This window comes from Prunus persica, chromosome G6 (assembly GCF_000346465.2).
Source record: "Prunus persica cultivar Lovell chromosome G6, Prunus_persica_NCBIv2, whole genome shotgun sequence".
Lineage (NCBI taxonomy): Eukaryota > Viridiplantae > Streptophyta > Magnoliopsida > Rosales > Rosaceae > Prunus > Prunus persica.
This window is the reverse complement of record NC_034014.1, coordinates 12,188,751-12,202,169: the sequence shown is the minus strand read 5'-3', so window position 1 is coordinate 12,202,169 and position 13,419 is coordinate 12,188,751. Positions and strand designations below refer to the sequence as shown.

At 38.1% G+C, this 13,419-nt stretch overlaps 2 protein-coding genes across 2 annotated transcripts in view; one reads left to right on the top strand and one right to left on the bottom strand.

The window, feature by feature from the left end:
• Positions 5,346-11,097, top strand: LOC18772253 (probable receptor-like protein kinase At1g49730). The gene is made up of 7 exons (XM_007205570.2): positions 5,346-5,573; positions 7,544-7,799; positions 9,803-9,855; positions 9,937-10,004; positions 10,332-10,421; positions 10,535-10,604; positions 10,678-11,097. Exons 1-7 carry the CDS (start codon positions 5,507-5,509, stop codon positions 10,980-10,982), a joined length of 909 nt encoding a protein of 302 aa, XP_007205632.1. The 5' UTR covers positions 5,346-5,506; the 3' UTR covers positions 10,983-11,097.
• LOC18773460 (dnaJ protein homolog) overlaps positions 11,998-13,419 on the bottom strand; it is a 2,565-nt gene continuing 1,143 nt past the window's right edge. Inside the window, exons 3-6 of the mRNA XM_007205197.2 lie at positions 13,375-13,419; positions 12,981-13,257; positions 12,681-12,879; positions 11,998-12,569 (exon numbers count right to left, since the gene is read on the bottom strand). The exon at positions 13,375-13,419 is cut by the window's right edge and continues 97 nt beyond it. Coding sequence (XP_007205259.1) covers positions 12,247-12,569; positions 12,681-12,879; positions 12,981-13,257; positions 13,375-13,419 — 844 coding nt within the window. The 3' untranslated portion in view covers positions 11,998-12,246. The remainder of the gene's footprint in view (positions 12,570-12,680; positions 12,880-12,980; positions 13,258-13,374) is intronic.

The following is a 13,419-nucleotide window of genomic DNA, read 5'->3' as shown; positions in this document are numbered from 1 at the left end:
ATCCAAACCCATAATTCCTAGAAACTAAACGTTTACACACAACCTTGGAAAGATCCTAAAGCTATTCAAGTACCTCCACAAAGGATGAGACGGTCTCAAAAGACCCATGGTCAATTGTCGATCAAACTTCTCATTTCTTGGTCAACTAGGCCCACGACCTCCGATTTTCGATTCGAAAGTTTCTACAGGTTCAATAAAGTTTACTAAATACGTCCTGCAAGTTTAGTCCAGATCGAGAGATCGGATCGCTCTCGATCGTACGATCGGACAGTCACCATTTTACGTAATCTTTGAATAATTGATTCGGAGTATTCAGGACCCCAATTCTTGATTCGTGAGTTCCTACACAATCTTAGAGGTACCTAGATCAATATACTTGAAAATGGAGCCGATCCAATGGTCTGAACATATCGAACTCGGATATCGCCTAATATGCGTAAATCCGTTCGAAAGCCAAACCATAACCAAATTCGAATCCGAGCATTCCATCGTGCTTGGGACGACATGAGGAACATTTTAGGATAAAATGGGGCACCACCGCATGGCCCACGTGCCGCCATACTCGCCGACAGTGCGTGGGTGTCTTAAGAAAACTCCGGCGACCGGAAAATTCTCAAAACGCCTGAAAATACCTATACTTTCGTGATCAGGACAACTAGGGAAGCAACTTTTGTTCTAGACCAAGGCCAAAAACTTATCGGAACTAGCCGAATCAAAACCGAACATTCGACCAAAAATGGGTTTAAGAATCGATCTGTAAAACCTCAAAATTAACCCAAACCAAGCACATAAACGGGTAGAGTACGAAGAGTAGATGAAGTTTCATACCTGGTTTGACAATTTTGGCAGCCGAAATCGCTAGAAATAGCACGAACAATTCTGGCGAAGAACGGGGTTTTCGGCTCGGTTCCAGTTGAAAATCATGTGGAAAAAGGTATGGACGTGTAAAGGAGGAAGAGACGAATATTTTGCAAGTCGTTTTGTCAGAAACGGTGGCCGGACGAAGACGGAATCAACATCGTAAAAACATGGCTACGCGATGGAGAGAGAGAGGGGGCTAGATGGTTTTTGAAAATCTAACTTCGAAATATTTACGGTTGTGCCACTGCACTTCCGTTACCTGTAACATCTTTGTTAAAACTCTGATTTAGGTCCACTATGTGTCTATGAAGTCTTATCAACGCACTTTAGGCAATGGTGCCACTCAAATTCCAAATCCTTACATATTGAAAAGTGACTATCATGACATTACTCTGAGGGCAAAATTATAATTTCATAATTAAATAAATTAAATAGATTAAATAAATTGTTAAAATTGGGTTGGGGTGTTACATTCATTATCTGGGATGTTCGACTCTAATGGTATAGGATGTGCGCACCCTCAGTTTCTAGCTATGCCTCACAGTAAAGTTCAAGTGCAAGACTGGTCTCCCTCTTTCAAGCCTTTTATGAAGATTATCATGGATGCAGCTTAGGACTCGATTTTAAGAAAAACGAGGGTTAAGGTTGTAGTCGGCGACTACCATGGGAAGTATTTGGTGGGGAAATCTCTCTTGGTGGAGGCAGAATCGACAACTATGGCAAAATGTGTAGCCTGCCTCAATGGGTGCAAATTTAGTTATGAAAGGGGAGGTAAAATGGTGAGTCTAGAATGAGCTACATAAGGGAGCTTCAAGCGAATTTCCAAACCTACTCTTAGTCTTGAATTTGTCGCACGACCAATCAACCAGCTGACTACTTGGCAGCGCTAGCTAAGCCAAGAATAAGCAATGAAGTTTGTGTCAAGAGGCTTGTTAGAAATATATCATAGAGTCAATCATGAGATGTAAACTCTAAGGATATTTCACATAATTAATTGCAAGGGCATGATGTTATTTTGAATAATAGTAGGAATCATTCAAATCAAAAAATCGAGCCAAATTGGGTAGAAAAAAGCGAAAAAACTGGGTTGACCAAAATCATACCCAAACGTTTTGGTTCCTGTAGTGAAAAACTCAAACTGAAACAAACCGACTGTGTAGTTTTTAATTTTTAATAAAATATTTAATCTCAATGCTAAATTTCTAAACCCATAACTAATCTTTCCCCAAGCCTAGTGTTGAGGCCCAAAAAATCTACGATTGGGCCCGAATAAATTCCCGGCCCAATACGACACATCATTGAGAAAAGACCCAATTTGGAGCACGCAAAAGTCCGCCATGCACGAGTCACACTCCATGTGCCAAGCCAAATAAATAATCCGTCATGCTAGGAATTGAGATTAAGATTAAAAAAATGCATTAACTCTGCAAATCCATGCTAATTATCTCGTCAAGCATCATAATTAAAAGCATGTCAAGCGACATGTCATGCCAAGCAAGAAATCATTATTGCACACCAACCACACTACAAGCCTAAGTGGGCCCAAGCCACTCGAATACCCGGGGCTTGCTTGAGTAGGTTGTGGTATGGATGTTAATAAATCGACATGAGGCCCATTGATGGGCAGAGAAATGGAAGTCTCGAGTTGCTTGGGAGCCTCGGGACTCATGCCCGTTTCATGTGGGTGAGCACAAAAGAGAAAAAAATAGCCCAATCAAAATAGCCTATTGACTCAACCAAAAAGCCCAACGTTTAATAAAAATAGCCCACTTACTTAATGAACCACCTTGGCCCATACAACTACCATAATGAGCTACAAAGGCCTCAGCACCTGGCTGAAAAACAAAAGCCACGAAGGGCAGGTCTGAAGGTTCATTGAACAAAGCTGCTGGGAGGTTCCAGCACATGGGGGGAGCAAGTTTCAAGCAAAAGCATTCAAGGAACCAAGGGATATTAACGCGCAAGCTGCTAGGAGGAGAAACACCCTTCGAACCAGCCTGTACATCCATTTGCTTTCCTTCATCAAATCTAGCCATGGAAGAAGGAAGGAAAGAATAAGAAAAATACCTGAGAATGAGAGTCTCCCACTGAAACAGCTGCGAGAAAGGGGCATTGAGCTCCCAAAAATCCCTGATTTTGTGCAAATGGGCAGAGGAAATTTCACCAAGATAGGAAAAGTCAAGGGAGGAGAGGAGAAAGGAAGGGAAAAGCTTGGCCTAATTGGGTAGAAACCATTAGGGTTTCTTGGGAAAGGATGGTTTCTTGGGAAAGGATGGTTTCCAGCAGCTATAAAATAAGGCCTCTTCTACCCAACGAAATCAACCCACATCCAGAGAGCAAGCTTCCTCTCTTGCTTGCAAAACCCAGCAATTTAGTGCATTATTCACCCTTATTATCCATTTTCCTCTTCTGGCAGACTACTTTCAGAATCTCTGTCAAGCTGTCGGAAGAACATTGTTCTTTCTTTCTCTCTTCTCAGCCAAATCTTCTTGCAAACTTTCCTTTCTTACCTTAACACTCCCTTTTTCCCCAAGAAAGCATAATTTTCTCTTCAGTGCTAAGTCATGTCGATTTTGCTTCCATGCCACAAGCCTCTCATGCCAAGCTAGAAAAATTTATCTATAAGCATTAAGAAATCATCTATAAGCTGCTGTTATTTTAGTTGGTGACGGTAACCAAGATATTTCCTAAGGCTCTACTGCCTTTTCGAAGCATTTTTGAGGCTTTATTTTCGAACTCAGACACAGGGGACAATTTCATCAATCTGTCATTTACGGCAGCCCAGCCCATTTACAGCTGCCGGAAGAAAAAGCCCTCTACACCTAGCACCAAATCACCTCTTTTTTCTAGGCCCAATCACCTCCCTTTGCATAAATTTGGGCCATTTGTGAATTTTTAATCCCAAAAAATTAATATTTTGTTGGTTTTGTAAAAAAAAGATTTCAAAATTTCAAAAAAAAAAAAGAAAAGATTCTGGTCCAAAACTAGAAAAATGGGAAATTGTACCGGCTTATGGGCAAATCGGACCGCACTGGGTCGAATATTTTTTCATCAAAATCAAACTAAACAAATAGTGCAAGTTTCGGTCCCGATTTGGGGTGAGAACTGGACTGTGCCCACCCCTAAGTAATAGTCTTAATATTACCTATTTAACCAACAAGTTCATGGTTCATGATACATATGAAGTGATAAAGATATTAAGTCCATGAGACGTTTCTCTGTAAAGCTCACAACCTAAAGAGTTCTTAGTCATAGGATAGTCAATTGGGCATTGACAATCCGCGAAGACCAACATACATTATATTTGCTCAATCAGGAGGAAGACTTGTCTCAAATAATTCGTGTTGAGACACTAAGATAAGTGTATGGGCATTTAATAGAGAATGAATTCACTGAAAACGATCAACTAAGAGAACTTAAACGGAATTTTTACTTTCATGTCAATCAAGATCTCTTAAGTTGTAATAGTGTAAATTAGTTATTGAGCTAAGATACCACAGTTGTCTCGTGGAAGCTTTGTGTGCCCTTTGCCAGGTTGAAGCGTTGTGTTCCCTCTAGTGCTTCAAGGGTAAAACCTTATCTCCTTTTGTCGCTAGGTCTAGAATGTCTAGAATGGAACAATATAGACTAAGCCAAAAAGATAATTGGGGTTAGTTTTTGTTTAAGCTCAAAGATTCAATCCTCCATTTTGTTGCTTAGAGATTAAATGTATCTCACCTCTGTGGCTTAATAAAACTACGTTTTTAATATTTCCTTCAAGGCCCCCATCCTCCCTCACTTTTATCTTGGATAAAGATGGCCTACCGTGTCCCCCATGTAACTGTTAATTTCATGAAGGCTGAGAGGTCCTATTGAAGTTTGGTTAGTTGACGTAGCAACATCTTTCCTCTGTCCCCTCCTTCTTAGTCTGGTAGTTTGGATTGTATTTTAATTTCGTTGTCCCTCTTATGGCTGAACTTCTTTGTTCTGTTTCTATGTTGGCTTTGGCCAGTTTTATTTTAATGAATATCCAGATTCTGACAACAAAAAACTAGTACACTACTATATTTGAAATGGTTTTGCTATGTTAAATTGGGTTACCCGATTGATCCGTCTTCAAATCATAATTGTTGGATATATTACCAAAATTAAGAAGGATAAAACGAAAAACTTACACACATAAGTACCATGAAAGCTTAAATTCAAGATTACTTAAGAGAACATATCAAATATCTAAGCCAAGCCAACCAACGTCCTATTAGTGATTTAAAATTGAGTCTAACGTAACAAATGGCAATGCACTTAATACATGCGACGACCAAAGAAAAATTAACCCCAAATCCAAATGGGAATGAATAGTCAACCAAATGTGTCTGTCAGGTCTTACCAGTCCCCCCGACACACCCCATAGAGTCAAACACACACACCAATATGCTGCCAAATACACTGTACAGCGGGGCATGCCCTTCATTCTTCTTTTAACTGTAGGATCTGTTTTTCTATTATTATTAAGGGACACAGGAGGTTCAAGAAGGTAAAACAGAATCCGTCCCTCCACCTTTTTCTCTTTATAAAAGAGATAAATAAAGCAGGAAAATGGAAATTTACAGCGTCTCTGTTCTTCTACTTCAACTCCTTCTTGGATCCCACACTCCAACTAACCAAAATGGACCACCGCTTGATCCGCAAGCTCCGGCCTCGTCTTCTCGCGTGGCTTCGCCGATCTCGGTCTGGTACTTTAATTTTCACCTTTTGCTCATGTATTTGAACTTCTTTACCATGAATTTTTAGTGCTTTTTCCTTTGGTTTGTGAGCAATGTGGAGTTTCTTAATTTAGTGTGATTGAATGTAATTTGATGGAATTTGGACTTTAACTTGCTGAATTCTACCTGGGTTTGTTTTGGTTTTTGCTGATGTTGGTTGAATTGTCTTGGAGCTTTTAGCTATTACTCTGTTTTTGGTCTAAAGGAGTGTTTTGTGATTCATTCTGATGGATGAAGCCAGCTTTGAATCTGAAATTTGAGATTGTACTGAATTTAGTCATTAGCACTGGTCGATTCTAATAATTTTGTAGGTCAGCAGTGTCAAAATTGATTCTCTCTTAAAATTGGCCTTTTTTTTTATCTGAAAAAAAAAATAAAATTGGCCAACTAAGCAAGGATTTTAGAAGCAGATTTTATTATGTTTTCTTGGTTTGGTTGTGATATAATGTAGGATGGAGTCCTCTTTTTTCTTTTCCACTGTGGTCAATATAAACTTGCACGAAGTTTGACTTATGAGAGGCAATCTTCATCAGTGATTTCTTATAAAATAATATTCATCAGTGATTTCTTAAAACAGTGTTCACCAGTCATTCTTTTCCTAATTTGATTGCTGGTTTTATATGATGTCATGGGATGATAAACAAATGGGAGACTATAAGGAATGCGAGTGCTTCTATTTTAATATATCATATACCGGATACATTAGCTGTCATTTTCAGATTTATTATTTTCTCATTATTTTAACTAAAATTTCAAGACACACAAGGCATACTAATTATATGAAAATATCATTTTTTTCTATAATAAAACTTTATTTTTGTGGAGAAATTCATGGATTTATCAAGGACAGATCATAATCTATGATGCCTTTTAACATAATTTTATCTAGTTAACCACTGCTTTTTACCTTTTTTCTAGCTAGAAAAGTGTATATTCATGTTATACATGGACAATGGAAATTATTTGAATCCACCACCTATGCTATTCAAGTAAAATATTCTAAAAATGTGTTTTATCAATTTAGCAGTCTCATAGTAATTTGACGACAAGAGTTTGTGTAAAGTGAGCCTACACAAGAAAACACACTTGCATTTCGTTGGTTATCTAAGTTAGTATTTGATGGTATATTTTATGCAATGACATTAACCAAGTATACTTTTGCTGCTACGCATATCTAAATAGTAGGCACTACGGTTTCAAAATTTTCATTTATGTGCTTTTATTAGATAATTTGGCTCTTCAATTGAGCCAAAGTTCTCTTCAAAATTCAAATTTCAGCTTGGTCAGAGCCTTATTTATTTATTTTTATATGTATTAGTTAACCACGTTAGAGATCTGGTGAAAAGCTTGTAAAAATATACAAGGCAAGCTTGACTCATGCTCAGCTTTTATAAGTTATGTTTGTAAGCAAATTAATGTCTAGTCAAGTATTCTTACTGTAGTATTTCAGTTGATCTTCATCGTAATTTTATCTTTTGTGTTATTTGATGATCACAGACCAAGTCTTTGGAATGTTTAATGTGACTGAGTCTGGAAAAAACAATTACTGTTAAGTTGCATATGGTTTTATGTTGCAAAATTAATACTAAATGATTCCGTAACTTTGGGGTTAACCAGGGATTTTGATCCATATTTGCATGAGGTGCTCTCTTTGAAGAATGAAACCTGCACACTTGATGTTTCACTCCCCACCAAACCCACATGCATGAGAAACCATAGTTACAATTTATTCCTAGTTTTCCTCACATACAACTCTTAAAGTAATTACTATGAGGCAATTATTTAACTTTAGTTTTTTCTAATATGACCATGATATCTTAGTCAGTTAGAAACAGAAATTGGATGCAATTTGTTTTCCAACTACATGAGTTTAAATAAATTTGTACTCAGAGGTTATAAGGAAATGATTTTACTCACCTGTTATATGTTCTCATTTTCAGGCAGGGTATTATTTATGAAGCGTTTTCCATACAAGGATATAAAGAGAGCAACAGATGGTTTTCAGAGTATCATGTATACCACTTCTCATATAGCTGCTTACAAGGCCAGATTTCAAGATGGTGGGGTTGTATTGATAAAAGAAATGAGAGATTACGATCAAGGAAAAGATGCCTTCTACAGAGAAGTGCAACTCTTGGGGCGCTTGCATCATCGCCACCTTCTTGCTCTCAAGGGGTTCTCTACTGGACATAGACGGTCTGATCCCCTTTTTTCACTCTGTCACTTTCTTTCTTTAATTTCCACCTACCTGTCCATACAAACAGGCCATTATTTGGGAACAGAGGAAAATATGTGTTTTTATCATGGCTTGGATATATGCCACAGTAAATCTAGAGGTTGGGGTGCTTTGCCCTCTCCATAAATGGAAAGAGGCTGGGAAATTGATGGGCATCCCTAGTGGTAAATTCCACCTTGGATACCCGACCCTCATTTTAATAGCGTGTAATTTGATCTTAAATGAGATAAGTTATGTTCTGTATAATCATAAAGGTGTGAAATTGGCTATAGGAATTTCAGTGCAACATTGCAGGTTTGTGGCATAATGTATCTACTTACAACTGGCATAGTTTTCTTTCAGTTTATACTTATATGGTTAAACTATTTTCACAAATATTTGATAACTGCATAGCAATCACTCTCAATTTTAGTACTTATATATATATATATATATATATATATATATATATATACCCTGCTTTTGATTACCCATAACATGTGTATTTCAGCTTCATTCAACATGATCTTATGGTGGTGTGTTTGTTTCATCAGATGCTGTATTTCAGCTTGTATTGAATTCAGACTACACTAGGTTGTTATTGAAGCTGTGTTCGAGCTTTTTATTCTGTAGTGAATAATATAGGCTTTGCGAAGAGAATCGGGTGGGGGAAAACGCATTATGACTCAATAAATTATCACAGTTCTATCATTTTTGCATTGCTAGAGCATGTGTTAATTTATCCTTCTTGTAGTTGGAATTTGATTTTGTGGGAATTTGAATGATCTGGAACTTAGGGAGCTGTTGTCCTTATCAACCCTGTTAGAGAGTGTGTAGTGCTGGTTTCACTAAGGGCTGATAGGAGGAAGTGGATGTTGGAAACATCAGGGGATTTTTCTGGTAAATCCTACTTGAGACAATGATGGGAAACCTTTTTCTTTGTCCTTATCCTCTGTTGCAATTTGGAGGGCAAAAGTGCCTTCTAAGATACTGGTGTTAGCATGGAATTTACTCATCAGGGGGGTTAACACTTGTGACATGGTTCAGAGGAGAAGACCTTCTTTATATCTTTTCCCTCACTGGAGTGTGATGTGCAAAGATGGAGCAGAGAGTGTCAACCATTTGTTTTTGCATGTCTGGTAGCATAACCCTTTGTTTAAGACTGCCAGGTAGGCTATGTGATCATTCGAGCTGAGTGTGTGACAATATTTGCAAGGGCCATATGTTTTTTGGTGGAAGAAATAAGGGTATGGTTCTGTGAATATGTGTGGTGATGGCTATTGTTTTGGATAATTTAGACGGAGAAGAGTAGAAGGATATTTGAGAATGTTAGGGGTGAGGAGATGGATTATCTGTGGTAGATGGTTCACTGTCGGGCATCTCCATGGGCTTCAATCTCTTTAAATTTTTGGGATAATATTTCTCTGCTATTTTTTCAGATTGGAATGCAGCTGTTTATTAGTGTCTTCTCTACTTTGCTGGCTTTTTGTGTATTTAAGGTTGTTACTGGTGTAGGTAGCTGTCTTATTAGGATTCTTTAGTTCTTTGCTCCAGTATCTTGTCCATTTTGTTGTAATATTTCTTTCTCTTTTAATGATGTTTCCTATGAAAAAAATATTCGATTTGAAAAGCTTTTAGTTTTCAGCATTGCTTAAGTGTGGTTTCTGTTGAATGGGCTCATGACATGATGCTTTGTTTCATTGATTCTTCTCAGTGGTTTTGAAATTCTTGTTAATTTCCTGAAATCTATATGTAACGTAAAACTCATAATAAACCTTTGAGGAAAAACTTTGACATTCCTTCAAACTTAGGTCTATTACCAAGGATAATTTTGATATAGCTCATTCTGTCCATGGTCTCTGCAATGTATGAATAATTATATACCTTAGCTGTTGTCTGACAAATTATTAGTTGCTCTGTGTTTTTTCTATAGATCTGTTCCTTTGATTTTTTTATTTACTTTTTTCGTTTTCTTTTGTTTCAGGTTGCTAGTTTTTGACAACATAGAAAGAGGGAGCTTGAAGGAGCATCTTACTGGTAACATTCTGAACAGAAGTTTGTGTATGCATGTATCAGAAAATCAGTGCAAAAATTTGATTTTCACATTATTGTTGTCAGATCCCATTAGAACTCCCTTGGACTGGAAGACAAGGCTACAAATAGTCATTGGTGTGGTAGCTGCATTGGTATGTTTTAGAAGCAAGACATAATCATCTTAACTAGCAGTACAAACAATTTGTACACCTTAAATCACGTTTTATTAAGATGATTTGCAAATATTAAATTAGTGTTGAAAATTTTATCTATTTAATTTTTATGTTTAATCGTTAGGCACTCGCAGTATCATTTTCCACATCTATAGCAGGATACTGTTTGAACTGGATTTAATCTGCTGGTTCTTTTATTGCATCCAATCCAAGCAGAACTTTGAAGCTCTTTGGTTCCTTTGCATCGATTATGTATAGGTATGGCCATATGAGTTTAGCTTACACTGTACTGAAACTTCAATGCAGGAATATTTGCTTCTCTTCAATGAACCTCCAATGTATCATGTCTCCATTAGCTCAAGTAGCATCATGCTAGATGAAAACTTTAATGCAAAGGTAAGGGTTCCATTTATCTTGTCATTTTCTGAAGATTTGGATCTACTTGGTGTCCTAAAGGCTAATGCTGTCATCTTTGTCAAACATCAAATGACCTTCTTTCCTGATCACAGCTTTCAGACGTTGGCCTTCAAAGTTCTGGTGAAAATTATGTCACAGTACCTCATACCTCATGCGCTAAAGGTTGACTTCCTTTACCATCATCCCTTTAAATACTAATTGTAATCCTCATCTTCCCCTTTTTTGTTTTTGGCAGATTGCATGGGTCAGGAATGCGGTAACATCATGTTCCAGCTTGGGGTGCTGATACTGGAGCTCGTCACCGGTCAGTCATCAGATGACAGGGCTGCTGATCTGGTTCAATGGATCCGAGAGTATCGCTTCTGTAGCTCCATTCACAAGATGCTAGATCCTGATCTAGGTAATAGTTATGATTCTAGGGAGCTTAAAAGTCTTCTAGCTGTGGCAAAGTTGTGTGTTAGATATGGGGATAAGCCAAAGACTTCTATCCTGCAGGTACTTCGGTATCTCCATAAAAAGATAGAAAGCCCACATGACTAGTATTTTTACTGAATATCATTTCATAGAGAAAATTTCCTATGTTATGAAATCCAATTGATTGTTTCTTGGAGAGTTTTTTCCTCCCACTCCAAACATTTGGTGAACATTTTGCCTTTCTCAGCGACTCTCAAGTTCTATTTGGGCTAATTGGACTCAGATACTGATCCTCTGTTTTCTCAAAGAGTCCACAATCTGGATGTTGTGCACATGAAAACGGCAGCGTCTCTTAAAATGTCCCATTGGCTAAATGATGGAACCCTACATATTTTATACAGTTATTTTCACAAATGGTCTATGAAGTTCGGGAAATTATCACATTTGGCCTCTTATGTTACTCCTCGCACATACATCAATAAAGAGAAGAGGCCAAAAAAAATGCATATCCATGCCCACCAATAGATCCTTCTCTAGGAAAAGAAAAAGGTCCAGAAAGAGACAGGGTCTGGACTTTGTTAACAAAATCAATTTCATCAATTTCTTAATGTTTAAGAGTTAGTTCTGATTGAACAAAAATGTTTAGAAAAAGCTTTCAGTGGACCAGAAACAAACACGAGAAGATAAAAAAAGCATATCCATGTCCAACAAAAGATCCTGCTCAGAAAAGAGAAAAGTCAAGGGTCTTTGGACTGAGAAATCTTTAGTGAAACTGTTATCACACGTCATATTTGTTATTGGTCAGTAACTAGCTCATTACTTGTCGAGGACACTTTTGCTCACCATCAAATTACCACTTTAGGGTTTATTACCGTTGGATCAATATAAATTTTGAAATTTGTACTCATTCGACGGCACCAATTTATGGTAATAAGCAAAGGAAAAATGCTCTCGTTTGTCAAGATCCTGAAGATCAGCAAAAGAACAATTACTATAATAAGAACATACAATTACCACCTCAGTTACCGACAGCAAAAGTACATAAAGCCAAAAAGAAGTCATTACCAGAAATTAATATTCGCTACACAACAGCATTCAATTCAGCATTTAAAAATAATAATGAAACAAAAAAGATCAAAGGGGCACAGAAAAGAAAAGATTTCTTAAAGAGTAGTAAGAGTGATGGTCATTTATCAATAGTTCAAGAATAACAGGTTCAAAATCATAACATAGCATTTGATTATAAAAGTTTTCCAAAATTCTAGACTCCAACTAGCTAGACCGCCATCCATCATCACAGCCAAGCCCCTCCCCCCCTCCTAACTCAGTCATCAGTTGTTCTTCAGCCCCCATCACTTCAGAAAACTTCTACAGGTTCTAGAAACTATCATCACTGCTGTGCGCACTGCACCCTCTGAGCACCACCAGGCATGTCATCGTCCTCGTCATAAGCCTCCGCCTGAGCCTGCTGCTTCCTCCTCATCTCCTCCTCCATGTTCACATCATGCAGAGTTGTCTCCTCACACTCATCCACCTCCATATCTGTAAGCTGAGATGCTCCTGGCTTTGATGGAAGAATAGCTTCCAAAGCCTTGACCTGCTCTGGGTTCAGAGACTCTGGGAAGTCCACATTGAAATGAATGTACAGCTTCCCCTTCATGAATGGCCTTTGGTAGAGGGGCATCCCTTCATCATTGATCGCCTTAAACGAATCTGCATTTTTGGTACCACCAAACAAAACCAATCACAAGGTTAATAAAATGTCTGAGAAACAACAATCAATAGCAAAACCCGAAACCATGTGAGTTCATGCTCATTACTAACCAGGCTTGACAACTTCACCAGGGTTTGATTTGATAAGCAGCTGCCTGCCATCCAAATGGGTCAAAACGAACTGGAAGCCACAGAGAGCCTCGGTGAGGGACAGAGAGTGCTCCACAAAAAGGTCCTCACCCTTTCTCTTGAACTTTGGATGTTCTTTTTGATGAATGATAAACACTATATCACCAGTGACTGTCTCAGGCTGCAATCACCAAAGTGAGATGTCAAATTAATCAACCGCCACATTTACGTATAAGAATCAACAACAACTACGAAATCACAATTAATGACAACACAACATACAGCTTCATCTGCTTCACCAGGGAATGAGATCTTCTGTCCACTTTGCATACCCTTCTCCACAATGACTTCCAACACCTTCTTCTCTTGAACAACCTTTTCTCCTTTGCACTGCGTGCATCGGTCTTTGTCACTGATGGTCTCTCCAGTACCTTTGCACTCATTGCAAGCGTGCTGCATCTGTTGAATCATAGAGGGGCCAAGGTGCCTGATTGTGACCTTCATACCAGTTCCTTGACAGCCCGCACACTTCAACGAAGCCCCAGATTTCGACCCCTTACTGCCATTGACAACAAAATATCAACATCTAATGTGAGAATTACACATATAAACCACCAAGGTCTAAACTTCATCATAGCATCAAGCTAAAAATTACATATTTAGTACTTTCACTCACCCATTACATTTGGAGCATAACACATTACGCGATAAAGATAGTTTC